This window comes from Mobula birostris, chromosome 21 (genome assembly GCF_030028105.1).
Source record: "Mobula birostris isolate sMobBir1 chromosome 21, sMobBir1.hap1, whole genome shotgun sequence".
Taxonomy (NCBI): Eukaryota; Metazoa; Chordata; class Chondrichthyes; order Myliobatiformes; family Myliobatidae; genus Mobula; species Mobula birostris.
In genome coordinates, this window is record NC_092390.1 from 62,579,379 (window position 1) to 62,601,595 (window position 22,217).

At 41.2% G+C, this 22,217-nt stretch overlaps 1 protein-coding gene across 2 annotated transcripts in view; it reads right to left on the reverse strand.

Annotated features, from left to right (window-relative positions):
• The window catches only part of hspa12a (heat shock protein 12A), a 109,640-nt gene that overhangs the window by 45,829 nt on the left and 41,594 nt on the right, over positions 1-22,217 (reverse strand). For both annotated transcript variants that reach the window (XM_072239614.1, XM_072239613.1), the window contains exons 2-3: positions 13,790-13,863; positions 7,949-8,076 (exon numbers count right to left, since the gene is read on the reverse strand). In XM_072239614.1, coding sequence (XP_072095715.1) covers positions 7,949-8,076; positions 13,790-13,863 — 202 coding nt within the window. The remainder of the gene's footprint in view (positions 1-7,948; positions 8,077-13,789; positions 13,864-22,217) is intronic.

A 22,217-nucleotide genomic window follows, 5' to 3' on the forward strand; every position in this document is an offset into this window, starting at 1 on the left:
TTTGCATTATTCTCTGTACACTCTAGAGACTGGTGTGTGTGAAAATCCCAGGAGATCAGCAGTCTCTGAGGTACTCAAACCACACCATCTGGTACCAACTTTGTTTCAGATTACCACGGTCAAAGTCACTTACATCACACTTCTTCCCCATTCTAATGTTTGGTCTAAAAAACAACTGAACCTCTTGACCATGTCTTCATGCTTTTATGCATTGAATTGCTGCCACCCGATTGGCTGATTAGATATTTGCATTAACAAGCAGATGTACGGTGTACCTAATAAAGTGGCCACTGAGTGTATGTTTCTCTTAGTTGGGTACAAAACACTTACACTAGTGGTATTTGCCTGCATTATTTACTGAGTACAATAAAACACTGTTTATAAAAAAAAACTCAACTTTTGGTTAATTTATTTAAACATTAAATGCCTTTGTAATTACGTGAACACTGAGGATCCTTTTATCTAAACATCCATAAATATTTACGTGGGCACTTTTAAGAATATCATGTTTTCATTACTTGATTGCACAAATATAATTCTGTAATGTTAATTTGTAAAGTTGAATGTTCTGCGCATTCAAACACTTAGATCTCTTTATGCAAATATTAAGACACGAGCTTTCCCACTTCAGGCAGAAAAGATGCCGTGGTGGATTCAACACTTTAATACAAAGGGTAAATTTAGTTTGGTGGTTGGGGGGGGGGGATCATGGACACTCAGCGTCCTTTCACACCCTGGCAACATCCTAAAAGAAGCTAGCAAACTGCACAGATTGAACAGGTATCCAGAGACACCTGACTTGGGCAGGGCAATCACAACATGGAGTGATATTTACAAAGCATGTCTACATAGTAGAACATCTCCAAGCACTTCACTGGAAAATAAAATAAAAACCTCATTGGTGACTTGATAAATACTGTATGTAGCAGATGATAAGAGGCAGAGATTGCGTGGGCAGCCAGAAACTTTTTCCCAGGGTGGAAGTGGCTAACACAAGGGAGCGTGATTCTAAAGGTGAGTAGAGGAAAGTATAGGGGCTGTCAGGGGTAGGTTTGTTTTACACAGAAAGTAGTGAGTGTGTGGTACATGCTACCAGAGGTGATGGGCACATTGAGCATCAGCCATACATTTATATTAATCCCACATTCTTGTCTACTCCCTCCCGAATGACTACTCATCAACATGCTAGACACTATTTACGGTGTCCAACTAAAATCATTATCGTTGGGATGTGGGTGGAAACCTATGAGTCACAAGGAGAACGTGCAAACTCCACATGGTCAGAACTGAAGCCAGGTGTCAGGCACTGTGAAGCATCAGCTCTACAAACGGTGCTACTGTGCCATCCAATTGACAAATTAATTGTTGATTTGAATGTTTTAAATTATTTCGCCTATTTTCTAGTATTTCCCTATTTTTGTAATATCTATAATAACTTTAAATATTTTGGCAGTCTAATTAATATTTTAAAGCTTTTGAAAATTTTTCAGTATTAAGGCTGATTTATACTTCTGCGTCAAATGGACACAGTAACCTACGCAAGTGGCCTACCCACGTTGTGAGCATTTATACTTGTGCGTTGGTGTGTCTGAGTCGCTCTGCAATTCGGGCACGTCATGCATGTGCACACACCTGCCTGCGCAAGGCTTCATAGTCATGGTAGTCTTTCTTGGGGTAAACAAGTTTAAAGCGAGCGTCTTTTTTCGTAAAAGCAAAATGTGTCCTCCATAATTTTGGAGGTCTGTAAAACTTTATGGAAAGCATTGCAGCCAGAGTTCCTTCCCTGCCCTTCAGTCGCCCAATGGGAAGCTATTGCAGCGTAGGAGGAAATGCGATGCTACCAAGCTGACCAATCACAGTTGTTGCGGTCTGTGTTGCTGCGACGCGTAGTTACATTTTGGGAGAGGTGAGCGTCAGGCTACGGTGTAGGGATCCGCGTAGGCACTGCGTAGGGTTCACGGCGACGCCGTACCTACGGCGTCGAGTTGATGCACAAGTATAAATCAGCTTTTAGTCAATACCAGAGATATTCACAAGTATCCCGATTGTTCATCAACTGTTTCATCAGTTAGTTTAAAGGTCAGGAATATTGGTCCTGTATTTACTGCTCTCAATACATTTCCAGGGAAGGCCCTGTCAATACCAGTTATAGAGCAAGCATTGGTGGTTACTCTAGATAAGTTGGGATAAGAGAGAGGAGAGTACCAGTCTTTCCTTGCTAAGCAGTGGGCCGGTTGGAAACAATAATCAGGCTGGATGCATCACTAGTTAAGCCTGTGTGCAGCATAGACCTGTATCTTGGTAAGAATTCAAAACTGAAAATTCAAAATTGTTCAAAGTTATTTCCTGTACACAAGCATTTAGGAGAATGAAATAACTGTTACTCCAGATCCGATGCAGTACAAAAAAACCCACTAAAGATAAAACACACAATAAATATACTGTAAATACATAAGATAGCTGAAATACATAGATTGATTGAATGTCTATAAAGTGACACTGGGCTATACATAAGGTGATTGACCAGAAATAGTAAATTAGTGGTGGATTTAGAGGGTGGAGGTGTTGATCAGCCTCACTGCTTGTGTCAATGTGAAAACAGATCTCTACCAAGTGATGTAAATGAATTACAAATATAAAACACAAAGTAATTGATCGCATAAGTATTCACTCCCTTTTAATATGACACATCAAATCATCACTGGTGCAGCCAGTTAGTGATAGAAGTCACATAATTAGTTAAATAGAGATCACCCATGTGCAGTCAAGAAGTTTCAACTGATTGTAATAAAAATACACCTGGATCGGGTGAATCAGTATCCTGGCAAAAATTATGCCATGAAGATAAAAGAACACTCCATGCAACTCCATGAAAAGGTTATTGAAAAACACAAATCAGGAGATGGATATGAGAAAATTTCCAAGTCACTGAATATCCTTTGGAGTACAGTTAGTTCAATCATCAAGAAGTGGAAAGAATATAGCACAGCTGTAGAGCAGGCTATCCTTAAAAACTCTGAGTGACTATGCAAAGAGAGGACTAGTGAGGAGGTCACCAAAAGACCTACGACAGCTCTGCAGGAGTTACAAGTTTCAGTGGCTAAGACAGGAGAAACTGTGCATACAACAACTAAGATGGGAGAGACTGCCCACACAACTGTTGCATCACAATTCTCCTGAAACAAAAACTTGAATGAACGCTAATTTCCATCAGTAGGTGGAAGGGAGAGAGGGTAGCAGTCCACATGAAGGATCTCAACACTCCACACCAAACATTAGGATAGGTACATGGATGAGAGAGGTATGGAAGTCTATAGTCCAGGTACAAGTAGATGGATGAGGCAGAAAACCAGACTGGCATACACTAGATGGGCTGAAGGGCCTGTTTCTCCGCTGTAGTGTTCTATAACTTTATAGCTCTATGGATACTACCTGACTTTGAGTTCCTTCGGTATTTTGATTTTTGCTTGGAGAAAAGGAGTGCTTGCTTGCTACTAAGGGTTCTCTTTAGTTGGAAGAAGAATGGTGTTGAATTGAATTGACCTTATTTCGTATATCCTTCACATACATGAGGAGTAAAAATTCTTACATTACTTCTCCGTCCTAATGCGGAATTGTACCGGCTATTTTTGGAGAAAAATGTGGTGGAGGGGGTGTTGTGAAAGTACCACTTTGAAGACAATTCATCTTTGCTCCTGTGGATTTTTCACAATGATGGACCAGAAACAAAGAATCCTTCCAATGGGTCACTGAGACTTGAAACCTGCTGCAGAGTACCAGCCTGCATAATTAGTTGCAAGGAGCTCTCATATAATGAAATGGTGTTTAATCAGAGTCTGGGTGCCAAACAACAGGACACCTATAAGCAAATCAACATTTAGGTCTAAAGTTGTATGATCAAACTTGTCGTCTCATCTGGTTTGTCATATTAACAAAGCTTTACTTCACACATGTTATCATTTAGAAGTACAGAGAGGAACTGATTGCTATAATTATATGAAATCTACTGCTCTTGGGGGAACTGTACCACAGAGAATTGACTTTTATGTTATGAATGAAGAAAGGAAAATTTTTAATGAAAAGAAAATTTATTTGGGGCAGGCTATTTATAATAATTGAGAAATAAATCTTTAGTTTTATTGCACAGGGTTTGGGGCATTTTTAACCTAATGTTTTGAGCATCAATTCCTTGAATTTCATCCACTTTCAGCCGGGCTGACAGAAGGATCAGTTCTGATCCTGCTATATGGGATTCTGGAGTTAGCCAGAAGTTTTACAGGGGTTTTGGGGAGAACATTCAGTAATTGGTTTAGTTTTTTTCCATTTAATTTACAGATCAGCCTCTCAATAGGTCACAACTGCAGTGGAACAAGGACAGAAATAATCTCCACTAAGTACCTACAGTATGAAACACTTCCTATTGCAGTGCAATCTTTTCCTAAATTCTCAACAAGTGCATCGAGTACTTACAGGATTCAGTGAATAAGTGAATACAGTAGGGCATGAAGATTCCGAGCATACAAATGAAGGCCAGATTTGCCTCTTTGCTGGTACAAATCCAACATTCACTCACCACAATCGGTCTAATTGCAAGATTCAAAGAGTCACTTTGTAATAGCTAGTTCTGTTACTATAGGCTCTCCAGTATAGCTTGGCCAAGATCTTAATTTAACCAGACTTTACAGGAGAGTGTCCTAACCAGCTGCATCACCATCTGGTACAGGATGTATAATGAAATCATATTCTTGTTTTGAATTGAAAATTTGTACTGCATACACAAGATTTACAAACAGTGCAGTAATCCACTGGAAAAGAACCACTTCCTGAGCTTTTAAAGGACCCACCCGTATCTGGACCATTGCTAGAGTTGGGCAGTGAGCTGGCGTTTCTTCTTTAAGGCACATTCCTGATTTATTTTTAATATTCTCAGTTACCATAACCACCCCCTTCCACCTCCCCCCCACCGTGCTATTCAATCCCTTCAGCTGTCTTCCAGAGCTCCTTGCATTGTTTCCCAATCAGTTATCTACTTTGTCCACCTCATCAATCATGTCTCACAGTGAACCCCAAGATTCATTCTACAATATCCCATGGACACACCTCTGATTCCCTGGACTCTCCATCCTTTTCTCCAAACACCCCTCCATCAGCCTCTTTCTATTTCCCTCTCTGCTCTCTGTCATCTCCAACCTCGCCATTGCCCTCTCCAGTGCATTCCAGCCATTTCCCAGCCCTGTCTACAACTTCCTCCTCCTCCCAGTCCACTCACTCTGCCATTTATCTTGCAGTGCCGGTCCTACTCCTAATCTCCACCCAAACATTAGACCATCTTTCCAAACATACCCAATTCCCTCCAACCACTGGGCTCCATACAAGCCCACTTTGTTTTCGTAATAGTCCCCACATTTGACCTCCTCCTCAGCCTCATGCGCTGTCCCTTCTCAACTCTATTTTGTAACCAATTCTTCCTCCCACATGTCCATCAATTACCCCTTTCAATCTCCTCTCTCTTACATTATGTACAATTTACAGTAACCAATTACCCCTCCTATGTGTAAGGAAACCAGAGCACCTGTGGACAACATGCAAACTCAACAGTCTGCAGGAGATCGGGACTGGACTGTTGTCACTGGAACTGTGTAGCAGCAGCAGAAACTCCTGCACCATTCTTCCACCCATCATGTTCAGTGAAGTGCCTTGGTTATGAAAATCTGCTAACTTTGTCCAGTGCAAGGTTAGCACTGTTCTACTAACCTTGTCCAGTGCAAGGCAATTACATCAAGAGGAAAATGGTCTGTTAGTCGGATCATGTACCAAGCAGCTGGCATACTAGCGCAATGGTTCGCACAATCTCTTTACAGCACTAACAGTCATTGATTAGGGTTCGATTCCCACTGCTATTTGTAAAGAGTTTGTACATTCTCCAGCTTCCTCCCACATTCCAAAGATGTACAGTTGGCATTAAAGTTGTCGGCAAGCTATGTTGGCACCAGAAGCATGGCAACTTGCTGGCTGACTCCAGCACAATCCTCTGATTTAATTTGATGCAAATGACATACCTCCTTGTATGTTTCAATGTTTTGATGTAGATGTGACAAATAAAGCTAATCTTTAATCTTTTCTCTTTCAAGTGCTATGCTGAAACTCTATCACACGCACAATTTGGAGGTGGAGCTTAGCAGACAATGGTGCCTAATGGCAACTCCTTTGCTTGCACCCTTGGAAACAGCTCCATTTCTATCTTTAATATCTCTATTTTTCCTTTTTGGGGTTCCTTTGAAGACACTGGCCTGGAGTTGCATGCTGACCGGTTCTTTGCGGGAATGGGACCCGCTCTCGGGGTCTCACGATTGGCCACTGTCCAATATACCAATGACGTGGCCTAGAAGACTAGCATGCCTTCGGGGTTTCGGAGTTTTGTGGCTCTGGAGGTGGGTAGACTTGAGGCTGGTGCCTCCGCAGGAATCTGGTGTGTCATGGGAGTGCACAGGAGATCGAAAGCAGCAAGCTAGTTATGTGCCCTGAGAGCAGAGTTCTTTGGGCACAGAGCTCGGAAAAAGAGACACAACAGACTTTTAACATCGTAAATCAGCGAGTTGCTTGGTATGTCTCTCCTCTCACTGTGAAACAGGGACACCTCTTTTTCCTGTATTAGGGAGCAAGAGAGGCTGTGGTGTGTTGAATTACTGGCTGAATGAGTAGTCTTTGGGATGCTGCAAGTCTGTGTCTTTATTGATGCTTTACTGCACACTTGAGTGCTCAGTGCAGGACGCCAATGTTTTTTTTTGCTGGTGGAGGAGGGGGGAGTTGTTGCTTTGCTGCTGCTTGTGCATGGGAGGGGGGAACTTGGGGGGACATTGGGGTTCTAACATTTAACTGTCATTCATTCTTTGGGGCACTCTTCCGTTTTCGTGGATGGTTGTGAAGAAAAAGAATTTCACAATGTATATTGTATACATTTCTCTGACACTAAATGTACCTTTGAGTCAGATACTTTGATAGCACACCTCATCAAAATCTTTTTCCTAGTTTTCTGTCATTAATATTTATTTGGTATCAGAGATTGCAGTGTGCAAGGAAAGCAGTTATAAAAACCAAAGTGGGATAGCGAACACCACGGCTTCCAGTTTCAAGTTACGTGGAAAAATTCATATATTTCGGCGATAATTTCAGAAAGGTGAAGGGGGAATTAAAACTTCATGTGATGATGGCCTTTACACGTCGGTTTTCCTTGTTTATTTCTCAATTTATTCTTCCATCCACTTCCAGCTATTATCCCTCAATTGTCAGGCTCTTGAACCAGAGGGGATAACTTCAACTAACTTCACTTGCCCCAACACTGAACTGTTCCCACAACCAATGGACTCACTTTCAAGGATCCCTCATCTTATGTTCTCAATACTTATTGCTTATTTATTATCATTATTATATTGCTTTTCCTCTTTCTTTTTGTATTTGCACAGCTTGTTTTTTTTTTGCACATTGGTTGCTGCCTGCCCCGTCGGGTGTGGTCATTCATTGATTCTATTGTGCTTCTTATATTTACTGTCAATGCCTGCATGAAAATGAATCTCAGGCTCGTATACAGTCATGTGTGTGTACTTCGTACTTTGAACTTAGAAATTCTGGAAAGCTGGGTGTTCGGTGTAAAAATATCATTTGCACTCAGCAGTTTAAACTTCCTAGATTTTAGGAGGTGTCAGAAAACATGTCTTTCAAAATTATTTTCTTTTGCTGTGTCGAACAGACACCCATCTGCATTTATTTTAATTACCTGAGAAGTGTTTCTGTTTTCAACAAGAAAATAAGAACACCATTTCACGCATTAAACATTTAAATGAGTGGATTCCCTGGTACTCCTGGAAGGCTTCTATTATTGACAATTAACGGCGATGTCATAGGAGAAACAGGCTGATCATCAGCGGTACCTCTGCATTGCAGCTCTTACCTCATGATGTGAATGCACTCAGGGTCCCTTGCGAAGCTGTAAGCATATCCACTGGAAGTTGTGCCAAAATCAATAGCCACCACCACGACATACGAGTGGTGCAAGGACACAGCTTGTTCTGAGTCTTTCTGTAAGAAGAAATATCTTTGAGATCATTTTTAACCCATGCTATCTTCATCTTTGTTATCATTGCTTGCTGATAGAATTATATTAAAATGATTTGCTTCATTATAATTACTATCAAAATAGTAACACTTCATTTTATGGATTATGAAACACATTCTGGCATTAAAATCTATCTTTTCTTGAATTGTTAAGTGTCAAAAGCTAGTTTTAAGGACAGATCAGAATGTCTGTGAAGCAATGGAACAAACATAAATGATAATATAATCTCCTCTGCAGTTATGTAATGAGAGTTCTGACCAGTGTCCTTGATACATGAAATGATTCTCAGAATGGTTCACTCTTTGTGTGTTTAAATGCAGGTGGGCACCTCAGAAGGCGGCAATGGCAAACTACTTCTGTGGAAAAATTTGCCAAGGACCATGGTCACTCATGTCAACAACACAGTGGGTGCCCCACAAAACTGCTGCTTCAACCCCACTCCTACCCGACTCCCTATGCAAACATGTCCGAGTGGCCAGATTCTGCTCTCACTACAGTATTTAGACTTGGAGATGACACCACTGCAGTGCACCATAACTCATGAGTCAGAGTATAGGAAGGAGATGGAGAGTCTAGGTTTATGGTGTCATGACAACAACCTTTCTCTCAATGTTAGCAAAACAAAAAGAGTTCTTTATCGACTTCAGGAAGGGGCTAGAGCACGTGCTCCTGTTTACATCAATAGTACTGAGGTCAAGAGATTGAAAGGTGTGAACATCACCAATAGTCCCTCATGGACCAACTTCATAGATGCCATGGCCAACAAAGCTCACCAGTGCCTCTGCTTCTGCAGGAGGTTAAAGAAATTTGGTATGTTTCTATTGACCCTTACTAATCTTTATTGCTGCAACACTGAATGTATCCTATCCGGATGCTTTGTAGCTTGGTGTGGCAATTGCTCCGTCCACATCTGCAATAACATGGACACCAGCCTCCACTTTATGAACTTTGCCTACACTTCTCACTTTCTCAGTAAAACATAATCAAAGACCCCACCCTCCTTTGACATTCTCTCCTTTGTACCTCCCATCATATGGATGGTATAAAAACCTGAGAACACAAGCCACCATATAACCATATAACAATTACAGCACGGAAACAGGCCACCTCCGCCCTTCTAGTCCGTGCAGAACTATTACTCTTACCTAGTCCCACCGACCTGCACTCAGCCCATAACCCTCCATTCCTTTCGTGTCCATATAGCTATCCAATTTAACTTTAAATGACAACATCGAACCTGCCTCAACCACTTCTGCTGGAAGCTCGTTCCACACAGCTACCACTCCCTGACTAAAGAAGCTCCCCCTCATGTTACCGCTAAACTTTTGTCCTTTAACTCTCAACTCATGTCCTCTTGTTTGAATCTCCCCCACTCTCAATGGAAAAAGCCTATCCATGTCAACTCTATCTATTCCCCTCATAATTTTAAATACCTCTATCAAGTCCCCCCTCAACCTTCTACGCTCCAAAGAATAAAGACCCAACTTGTTCAACCTTTCTCTGTAACTTAGGAGATGAAACCCAGGTAACATTCTAGTAAATTATCTCCATACTCTCTCAATTTTGTTGACATCTTTCCTATAATTTGGAGACCAAAACTGTATCCAATACTCCAAATTTGGCCTTACCAATGCCTTGTACAAATTCAACATTACATCCCAACTCCTATACTCAATGCTCTGATTTATAAAGGCCAGCATACCAAAAACTTTCTTCACCATCCTATCCACATGAGATTCTACCTTCAGGGAACTATGCACCATTATTCCTAGATCCCTCTGTTCTACTGCATTCATCAATGCCCTACCATTTACCATGTATGTCCTATTTTGATTAGTCCTACCAAAATGTAACACCTCACATTTATCAGCATTAAACTCCATCTGCCATCTTTCAGCCCACTCTTCTAACTGGCCTAAATCTCTCTGCAAGCTTTGAAAACCTACTTCATTATCCACAACTCCACCTACCTTAGTATCATCTGCATACTTACTCATCCAATTTACCACCCCATCATCCGAATCATTAATATAATAGACAAGCAACATTCGGCCCAGTACAGATTCCTGAGGCACACCGCTACACACCATCCTCCAATCTGACACTCAACTATCCACCACTACTCTCTGCCATCTCTCATCCAGCCACTGCTGAATCCATTTTACTACTTCAATATTAATAACTAACGACGGAACCTTCCTAACTAACCTTCCGTGTGGAACCTTGTCAAAGGCCTTACTGAAGTCCATATAGACAACATCCACCGCTTTACCCTCGTCAACTTTCCTAGTAACCTTTTCAAAAAATTCAATAAGATTTGTCAAACATGACCTTCCACACACAAATCCATGTTGACAGTTCCTAATCAGACCCTGTCTAGCTAGATAATTACAAACATATATATTCCATCTCTAAGAATACTTTCCATCAATTTAACCACCATTGACATCAAACTCACAGGCCGATAATTGCTAGGTTTACTCTTAGAAACCTTTTTAAACAATGGAACCACATGAGTAATAAGCCAATCTACAATCTACCATTGTCAAGGTCAGCTCCTATCCCACTGTTATAAGACTATTTAACGGTCTCCACTGTGATAAGATGGACGCTTGACCTTACAAACTCCCTTGTTAAGATCTTGAAGCTTGTCTACCTGCACTGCATTTTCTTTGTAACTGTGGCACACTTTATTCTGCAGTCTTTCATTGTTTTTTTTCTTACACTGTTACACTGTTGAATTCATCTGTATGAATAGTATGCAAGACAAGCTTTTCACAGTATCTTGGTACGTATGACAATAATAAGTAGGTTATTTGACCGTAATTGGGCTGTGCAGGCTTGATGGGCCAGAAGGGCCTGTTACCAGACTGAAATGAATAAACAGGCGACGTTTCGGGCCGAGACCCTTCTTCAGGACTGAAGGCGAAGGGGGAAGATGCCAGAATAAAAAGATGGGGGAATGGGAAGGAGGACATGCCAGAAGGTGATAGGAGAAGCCAGGTGTATGGAAAAGATAACTGGCTGGAGAAGAAGGAATCTGATAGGAGAGGAGAAATGCCAAAGGGGAAAGGGAAGGAGGGGGGAACCCTGGAAGAGGTGACAGGCAAATGAGGAGAGGTAAAATAAAGAAGTGGGGAATAGAGGAAGAAGAAAGTGTTTTGATATGTCTTGAGGTTGTGGGGGGGGGGGGGGGGGGGTTGTGGAAAGAAATACACTTGGCAGCTTTTAACATCCCAGGAAGTTTTATTTCGTGGAAGTACAGAATTCCATCAGTCTTTCTTGTTGCCTTCCAGATGACATAATTTCCCTCATTACCAAGGTGACTCAGAGAAAGGCACCCTTGTAACACTCACAACACGCTGGAGAAACTCAGCAGGTCGAGCAGCATCCGTGGAAACGAACAGTCAACATTCCGAGCCAGAACCCTTCATCAGGACTGAAGAGGTAAGGGGCAGAGGCCCTATAAAGGCCTCTCTATAAACTACCTCCCTCATGGTTCCACCTCCTTCTACTACCCATTGTGTTTTCCCCTATTCCTTCTTCACCTTTCCTGCCTATCCCCTCCCTGCTTCCCCTCCCCCACCCTTTTGCCTTTTTCTTTACTGGTTTTTCATCTGGAACCTACCAGCCTTCTCCTTCCCACCCTCCCCCCACCTTCTTTATAGGGCCTCTGCCCCTTCCCTCTTCAGTCCTGATGAAGGGTTCTGGCCCGAAACGTCGACTCATCATTTCCACTGATGCTGCCCGACCTGCTGAGTTCCTTCAGCATGTTGTGAGTGTTGCATTGACCCCAGCATCTGCAGAGTATTTCGTGTTTAAGACACCCTTGTAAAACTGATTTGTATCAAAATCATGGACACCGCATAGACACTAGTTACATGATGGGGTAAAGAGTTTGTACCAGTTTATGTTCAAACATATAACCATTTTCACTATGCAGATCTGTCAATATTATAAAGATTGGTATATTGTACAATTATAAATCCATGGCCTTCTCTACTGTCATGAGACCACCTCATCAATGAGAAGCAACACCTCATATTCTGTATGGGTTGCCTCCAACCTGATGGTATGAACATCGATTACTCTAACTTCCAGGAATTTCTCCCCCTCCCCCTCTTCTCTTTTTCCATTCCCCATTCTGGTTCTCCCCTTGCCCCTCTTCCTCACACTCTATCGCCTCCCTTTGGTGCCCCTCCTCATTCTCTTTCTACCATGATCCACTATCTTCGCCCATCAGATTCCTTCTTCCTCAGCCCTTTACCGTTTCCACCTACTACCTCCTAGCTTCTCACTTCATCTCCCTTCCCCACTCACCTACCTGGCTTCACTTATCATCTGCCACCTTGTATTTGTTCCCTTCCCCCACCTTCCTATCCCAGTTTCTTCCCCCTTCCTTTCCAGTATTGATGAAGTGTTTAGCCCTAAAATGTCCATAAGACATAAGACATAAGAGCAGAATTAGGCCATTTGGCCCATCAAATCTGCTCTGTCACTTCATCGTGGTTGATCCAGTTCCCTCTCAACCCTAACCTCCTGCATGCTCCCCATAACCTTTCATGTCCTGACTAATAAGGAACCTATCAAACTCCATCTTAAGTACACCCAATGATTCACTATCCTCTGGCTAAAGAAATTCCTCTTCAATTCCATTCTATTCTTAAGCTGTGCCCTCTGGTTCTAGACTCCCCAACTGTAGGAAACATCCTTTCCACATCCACTCTATCTAGCCTTTTAATATTCAATAGGTTTTAATGAGATCCCCCATCATCCTTCTAAGTTCCAGTAAGTAAAGGTCCAGAGCCATCAATTGCTTTACATACGATGAACCTTTCATTCCTGGAACCATTCTCCTGAACTTCGGCTGAACCCTCTTCAACATCAACACATCCTTTCTTAAATAAGGGGCCCAATACTGATCACAATACTCCAGTGCCTTATAAAGCTTCATGTTCTTGTCCTCTCAAAATGAATGCAAACATTGCATTTGCTTTGCTCACCACTGACTCAACCTACAATTATATAGGCATCCGTTAGTCTCATGAGACCATGGATTTGCGCCTTGGAAGGTTTCCAGGATGCAGGCCTGGGCAAGGTTGTGTGGAAGACCGGCAGTTGCCCATGCTGCAAGTCTCCCCTCTCCACGACACCAATGTTGTCCAAGGGCAACATACAGCTTGGCACCGGTGTCATCGCAGAGCAATGTGTGATTAAGTGCCTTGCTCAAGGACACACACGCTGCCTCAGCCAAGGCTCGAACTAGCGACCTTCAAATCACTAGACGAACATATTAACCACTTGGCCACGCGCCAACACCCACAAATTATCAAAAAAAATCAGATTTTAATGTATGTTTGAAAGTAGGAGAGACAGAGATACCAAAATTGAGGTGGGAATTTCTGAAGCTTGTGCTTTAGACTGCTGAAGTCATGGAAAGCAAGTGATTAAATCTGGGAATAAAGATTAAATAAAGGATTTCAACCAAATGCAAACTTGGGGAAAAAATCTAAATCATTATGTCAGGTTAAGATATCATGAAGTAAATCCTCTGATATTGGCAATGTTACTTACAATCTCACTGGTTATTAATTCTGCTCTGATAGATATCTCAAATAGTAATAATTTATCAAAAGGAATGCGAGAAATTTGTAGGGAAGAAACAGATTATCTTACCGGAGACATTGAAGGGCTGAGTGGAGTGATGCCAGGATCTCCCATGCTTTTAGCTGGTGATGAATAGGCATTTTCTGTCAAGAAGATAAGCATTAAAATTATTGAAGAGTGTTCAGAAAACATTTATTCATATACAACACAAAACAGTTTATTCTCATTTACTTACAAATATTTGAACAATAATTGTTTTTATTATATTTGAGTGAATGCCAGTAAAACATCATTGGATGAAGCTTCACTATAATCTCTTGTTATAGATATTGATACACCTGCTGTGCTTTTCCATCACATTAACTTTTTATTTTAGCTGCATACAATGTTTGAGATGTATCTCAGATTTGGTTCTTATATCAATTACTCAAATATCTGCATTGAAATTGAATTGCTCTGGCAACCATGTTGTCATAGTCACATCACAGTACTATCTTTTAACAAATGAGGTTGCTACAAAAATGATCTCAAGGTAAATAATCTCAACCAATTTAAATCAGGAGAAATGTGTATTACATGGCTAGATTGAGATAATCACTCACACCACAATAAAAGTAAAAGCAGCGACTATAAATAAATCTGACTTTCAAATACAAATAACAAGGTATTGAAGAGCACTGATTTTTTTAAATGGACACAAATCTTTATGGCATTTTATGTACTTTCATTGTGTTTCATTACACAATGAAACACTGGTCTAGAACATTTTCACAAAATCTTCTCTTGTTTTTTTCCCCTTCTTGGGTTCTATTTTTTTGAACCATGGGCGAATCAGAAACTCTATAAAAATGGAGGCCTATCATTTGTCTGCCTGTAGCTGCAAAGTGCAAGCATTTGGATGCAACTTGTTTTTCGAGGTGAAGGGGTTGCATCCTTTCCATTGGCAGACCACAGCAAAGATATTTCTGTCAATATACTGTAAAAAAGAAAATACCTTTGGGCATCATCTTCTAGAATGTGAATTTAATTATAAGGAAAGTAAAATGCTAAAAGTAACCAACAATCTATTCTTTAAGCTCACTGGAGTTGTTAACTAAGTAAAAGGCTTCAGTACTGCAAACTGTGACTAAAGGATTAAGAGACACAAATGCTTCCTGAGTGTGGATCTCAGTTTCACACTGATGTCTTTGAAGCTGGAGAAATATAATAGCGTGTTTCCTGTCACCATTCTCTTTAAAGTGGCCTTTGCGAGTGATCTGAATGAATAGTAATGAACTTTTTCTTATGGGATTTTTGAACATTTCAACCTTCATCATTCAGTTCATATAAATTTCATCCATTCTAAAGAAATATGATTTTTCTACTTATAACAAAGAAACCAGTTTATATACAGTATTCATCATCCTGAATGCAACCCAGCCCTTGTGAAAAGTTTGCCAATTTAGTTTAATTACAAAATTCATTTCAAAGCAATTTAAATTTGAGAATTATAATTGTGGAAGCTGAGTTTACAAAACAAATAGGATGATTGCAATCTAATGAGCTTGCTGCAAAGTGGACATGTTTAAATTAGGCATCTCTTCAGCTGTGAAGCTATTCTAAGCCAAATAGTCCGATACAGTGACACTGCTGTATTTAATAGGGGGCTTTGTGGGAGCCAGTGCCCTCTGGAGGGTTACAGGATGAGAGAAAACCAGAGACAGAACAAAATCCTTTCAGTGAAAGATGCCCTTTGGTCTTCCAGCACATTGAGATGACCCTGGAGGAATGCTGCTGACTGGCACATCCCAGACTGCAGGCGTACATGCTGAGGAATGCACTGAAGCTTGGTGCAGCCACCACAAGGGCTCAGTGGGGAAGGACCACAGAGTAGGATTCGTCTCCTACAGAAGAGAGAGGAGCTGAGTCGGGGAAGCCTCACAATTATTGTCGTAGATAGTACCCCATCCCAGAGTGGGCAGCTACGCATAAATATAATAGAATAGTATGGAAAGCATTGACTAGGAGCGTAAAGAATCAAAAGGCATTGAATGGTTTATTCTTATAAATATAGTTTTTAAAATTATTAAGATAGATTACTTTGTTTTAGAAAGAATCCTTTCCAAAAAGCTGTTTCATCTCAATTGTTCATCTCAGTTGTAGCGAAGACTCGGCCTCAAGCTGCAGGTTTGCCTGCTGCAGTCCAGGAGAGAGATGCTGGAAATAGTGTCGCCTGATGTCTGGCCTCCCCAGTTGGTGCTGCCCTCCAGTGTTTGATCAGTGACATGACAGGCAGGATTGCAGTGGCTGCACCCTGCCAGGAATCTGTACAATCAATTTGCAGGACTTGTCAGGGTCTTGGACTATATATGTGTTTTTATTTTGTGTGATTGCTTTCTTTTCTGGCTATTTTGAGTGTCCTGTGTATGTTTTGCATCTTAGGTATATTCATGTATGGTTGATTGCTAACTAAACTTGAATTAAATTTTTGATTTGAATTGATTTGGTCAAAGAGATAAAATAAAGGCTGCTTGCCAATGCAGAACTGGTCATGTAGTATCAACAGCATGGTACTTTATTGGTATACTCCGACCAAATTTCATTTGCCGATGTACTGTACAATATATACAATATATTCCATATATTGTACAGTACATCGGCAAATGTTGCGAATGTGTTATAATCAAGGACTAATTTTTGAATCCTATCCAAATACAAGAAATGTCTGCTTTATAACATTTTATGAGATCAATTCCGAACTAAATGCAGGCACAAATACAACAATAGACTAATTGTTGTTGAATACCCAAAAGTATTATAAAATGGAGGATCTTAATTGCCAGCTTTAATCATTCCACCATATAGCAGTGCAGTCACTTGTCAGAGTTGGAACTCCCATCCACTTTCAGTAGTCTAAGCTCAGGTATTCCATCCCTAAGGTTTTCTGTCACTCTAGCTCTTTTTCTTTTCCTAAAATCTGACCATTTGCCCACACTTTCCATCCTAACATCCCCTTACAAAGAACAGTGTTTCATAATACTCTCCTGAAGATCACACTAGATGACTATTTTGATCACTGGTTCTTTGCTGAAAATTTTGCCTGTTGAGGATTTTTTTCTTTCCTGGGGCCAAGCTGTGAAGGCCAGGTTACGTCAGTGCAGGAGTGGGGGGGAGGGGCAGGTACCGAAGCTTGGCATGTGGTGGGATGGAGGGAATCAGGAGTGGGAGACCAGCATTTGATGTTTTGTGTGAAGTGGGAAAAGAAAATCTGCCACGCCTGGGTGAAAAAGGAGGAGGGCTGGAAATGGGTCTAAAAACCCAGAGCTACAGAAACCTGAGCAGAAGCTCTTAGCGAGGAAGGATACACCAAGCAGATGGGCTACACCTGGAGAGATTTGAAAGACTAGCCCAGCACAGAGGACTCCAGCCAGCTGCTGTCAGTGGCTTGTGCCCCAGTAGGGGTGATGGGGCTCAAGAAGAAAGGAGAAAAAACTTGGTGTTTAATGGCCAACGAGAGGGAGAGGGAAAATAGAAAGCTGGGAGCAAGGGAGGGATTGATGAATTGGGTCAGAGGGAGAATCAGCACCAGTGGAATTTTCTCAGGAGAAAAGGAAAACTGGACCCAACACTTTCAATACGAAGGAATCAGGAAAGGGTGGGGAGATGCTTTATGGACAGGCTGGTGGTTGTGGAAAAGTTGGTTAGAACAGAGCTCGTGATGGGGGAACGTAGTATGATAGAGGCAGTGAAGGTGAAAGGGACTACAAAGTTAAATACAAGTACTTACTTCCCAACAGATTCCCAGGCTGGTGCCAGGATAGGAAGATCTAGGACCCAGGACAAAGTATTGTTGATATCACCCCAACACTCGCAAGCTTTACTAGAGCCACTCAGCTCTCTTCTGCTGATAAGTGACAGATACACACACACACACACCCAGCAGGAATATCTAGACCTACAACGAAGAGTATGATAGAATTATTTATTGGGTGCCACTGTAGCATAGAGGTTGGTGCAATGCTATTACAGCTCTGGGTGTCAGAGTTCAGAGTTCAATCCCAGCATCCTCTGAGAGGTGTCCTCCCCATGAAATGTGTGCATTTTCCTCAGGTGCTCCAGTTTCCTCCCGCAGTTCAAAGACATCTCGGCTGGGTTAATTGGTCATTGTAAATTGTCCCCTGATCAGGTTATGGTTAAATCAGGATTCTTGGGTTGCTGGATGGCTCAGCTTGAAGGGCCAAAGGGGCCTATTCCCAGCTGTATCTCTAAATAAGTAAATAAATTTCCACTTCCCTGAGCAAGAGCAGCTCATGTATAAAACATAAAGCTTGGTAACAAGCTGCACAGAATTGTTTGGCTGATAGGTACCTAGTTTCATTTCTTCCACCAGCTGTGAACTGTGTATCGTGGAAATCCATCTAAAGGATGCCCTTCTGCAAGTTACCAAGGCTTAGGTACCAAGCTCAATATGTCATTATCACTATACTCCAATCTCAGGATTTGCTGGCTGTGTCAAGAAATGTAGGCTTGACCCAAACACAGAGCAGCAGAGATGATTTAACAGTGAGTGATAACTAACTTCAATAATAAATTGCGAAGTAACAAACTACGAGAGGCCAGAAAACAAGAGAGAGCCGATACTTAACACAAGAAGCTAACAAGTTTGAGACTGACTGGTTCAATGGGTGAACAAAGGACTATGGTCGAAAACTGGGTTTAAATAGGCTACAGGTGATGTGTTGGAAATGTGACTCCTGCTAGCTGGGTGGAAACTGGGAGGTGCCTACCTGTGCAGGCCTTACAGGGTGACAATGTCACTATATCCCAGAACTTGAATGTTAAGCAGAAAAGCTAAGGTTCATAAGAAGAAACTATATTCACCTCATGGACAGCTGTACAGGAATAAAAGCTTCACCATCAACTTCTCCACCGCAGAACCATAGGAACACATGCGGAACTGAAATCTGTCCCAGGCTTACCTGTGCTATAGACTTTTATCACAGGAATACCACTGAAGGCAAAAGAGGATGCTGTCCAAGTTGCATGCCATCTTGGTCAATGTCTCCCATCCACTACACAATGTACTGGGTGGGCACAGGAGTACATTCAGCCAGAGACTCATCCCACCGAGATGCAGCACAGAGCGTCATAGGAAGTCATTCCTGCCTGTGGCCATCATCCCTTGGAGGATCAGACACTCTGAGCCAATAGGGTGATCCTGGACTTATTTCATAATTTACTAGCATAATTTACATATTACTATTTAACTATTTATGGTTCTATTACTATTTATTATTTATGGTGCAACTGTAATGAAAACCAATTTCCCCCGGGATCAATAAAGTATGACTATGACTATGACTACTATGACTATGATACCAGAAATCTGCCCTACCAGCACTTGACCTGTTACCGTCTTGTCTTGGAGCACCTTTGCTATTACCCAAGAACGTCCATTTTGTTGACCTCTATCTGAGTCTGAATCAGAACCCTTTGCGGCCTCTTTCAGTTCTGTGCATTAGGATCTCCATAGCAAGCTGTGATGCAGCCAGTCAGAATGCTCTCCACTGTACATCTGTAGAAGCTTGCTGGAGTCTTTGTTGACATAGCAAAGCTTTAGAGTCAGTACCACAGTATCTGGAGTCTGACCCAGGATCAGGAAGAAATTCTGGAATTATCAGAGCAAAGAATCCAGGAAATCTTTGTGCTGTTTCTCATGGCTCTATTGTTGTCTTTAGCCTCCTTAAGATCCAAGTTCTGCTGTGCCAAGTTTCTAATAACAGAAGTCTGAACCCATTCTATCCCTGTACCCACATAGAGTTTTTGTCTCCACCTCCCACATCACCCCATCTCCAACCCATTCCCACTCGCGGCTACCCTGCAGATACACTTGTGGGCAGCTTCTTCCCTTCATTCCTGGCTGGTCTTCTGAATTACAGAAATTGCTAGAAACTTCTCGGAAGGATCAGAAAAGAAGCAATAAAAACTAGTAACAAACTTAGGCTATAGAACTTTACCTTTTCTGCTTAACATTCAGGTTCTGGGATATAGTGACATTGGAGTTAATGAGGTGCTCGAGGAATATAAAGAATGTAAAAAGAATCTTAAGAAAGAATTAGAAAAGCTAAAAGAAGATACGAGGCTGCTTTAGCAAGTAAGGTGAAAATAAATCCAAAGCGTTTCTACAGTTATATTAATAGCAAAAGGATAGTGAGGGATAAAATCGGTCCCTTAGAGAATCAGAGTGGACTGCTATGTGCGGAGCCAAAAGAGATGGGGGGAGATTTTGAACAATTTCTTTTCTTCGGTATTCACTAAGGAGAAGGATATTGAATTCTGTAAGGTAAAGGAAACAAGAAGGGTAGTTATGGAAAGTATGACGATTTAAAAAAAGGAAGTACTGGCGCTTTTAAGGAATATAAAAGTGGATAAGTCCCCAGGTCCTGACAGGATATTCTCTAGGACCTTGAGGGAAGTTACTGTGGAAATAGCAGGGGCTCTGACAGAAATATTTCAAATGTCATTAGAAACGGGGATGGTGCCAGAGGATTGGCATATTGCTCATGTTGTTCCATTGTTTAAAAAGGGTTCTAAGAGTAAACCTAGCAATTATCGGCCTGTGAGTTTGACGTCAGTGTTGGGTAAATTGATGGAAAGTATTCTTAGAGATGGTATATATAATTATCTGGATAGACAGAGTCTGATTAGGAACAGTCAACATGGATTTGTGCATGGAAGGTCATGTTTGACAAATCTTATTGAGTTTTTTGCTGAGGTTACTAGGAAAGTTGACGAGGGTAAAGTGGTGGATGTTGTCTATATGGACTTCAGTAAGACCTTTGACAAGGTTCCACACGGAAGGTTAGTAAGGATGGTTCAATCGTTAGGCATTAATATCGAAGTAGTAAAATGGATTCAGTAGTGGCTGGATGGGAGATGCCGGAGAGTAGTGGTGGATAACTGTGTGTCAGATTGGAGGACAGTGTGTAGCGGTGTGCCTCAGGGATCTGTACTGGGTCCAATGTTGTTGGTCATATATATTAATGATCTGGATGATGGGGTGGTAAATTGGATTAGTAAGTATGCAGATGATACTAAAATAGGTGGCGTTGTGGATAATGAAGTAGGTTTTCAAAGCTTTCAGAGAGATTTAGGCCAGTTAGAAGAGTGGGCTGAAAGACGGCAGATGGAGTTTAATGCTGATAAATGTGAGGTGTTACATTTTGGTAGGACTAATCAAAATAGGACATACATGGTAAGTGGTAGGGTATTGAAGAATGCAGTAGAACAGAGGGATCTAGGAATAATGGTGCACAGTTCCCTGAAGGTGGAATCTCATATGGATAGGGTGGTGAAGAAAGCTTTTGGTATGCTGGCCTTTATTAATTAGAGCATTGAGTATAGGAGTTGGGATGTAATGTTGAAATTGTACAAGGCATTGTTAAGGCCAAATTTGGAGTATTGTGTACAGTTCTGGTCACCGAATTATAGGAAAGATGTCAATAAAATTGAGAAAGTACAGAGAAGATTTACTGATATGTTGCCTGATTATTCTTTGGAGTGTAGAAGTTGAGGGGGGACTTGATAGAGGTGTTTAAAGTTATGAGGGGGATTGATAGAGTTGACGTGGATAGGCTTTTTCCATTGAGATTGGGGGAGATTCAAATGAGAGGACATGAGTTGAGAGTTAAAGGGCAAAAGTTTAAGGGTAACATGAGGGGGAGCTTCTTTACTCAGAGAGTGGTAGCTGTGTGGAACGAGCTTCCAGCAGAAGTGGTTGAGGCAGGTTCGATGTTGTCATTTAAAGTTAAATTGGATAGATATATGAACAGGAAAGGAATGGAGGATTATGGGCCGAGTGCAGGTCGGTGGGACTAGGTGAGAGTAAGAGTTCAGCATGGACTAGAAAGGCCGAGATGGCCTGTTTCCATGCTGTAATTGTTATATGGTTATATGGCTATATTTAACACGTCCCAAGATCAGAAGTTCTCTAACTAAAATCCGATTAACTGAATTTAGCCTGACATCATTATTTTAGGCGATTCCAATTAACCCCATGAAACAAAACTCACAAAACAATAGAGTGGTGTATGGAAGGCTTAGTCTTTCTCAATCATGTGTTTTGATCATTTCTGATCGTTTCACAATTCCATATGATTTCAGCTATTTTCCCAAAAGGTGTTAGTTAAATAATGTTCTTCAAATTTCAGTCGCATTTTAATGATTATCGTGTTTCGACTGCCATTCATGAATAGGAAATGAAAAACTAATTACTTGCAATACAAGCAGTCAGTTAGTTCTTTTTGTTTCTCAGAAGAATGTTAACTAATTGGCCAAAACAAATACCTATTTAAACATTATCCTTTTGATCACAAATAGCAATTATTTTCATTCAATGCAATCAATAGAAATTACCTTTTAGAGGATGGAGCAAGCCATGAAATTACTCGCTATTCATTGGGTGTGTTTTTAATTAACCAAACAAAATACTGTGAAATTATTATTAATTTGATTAAAG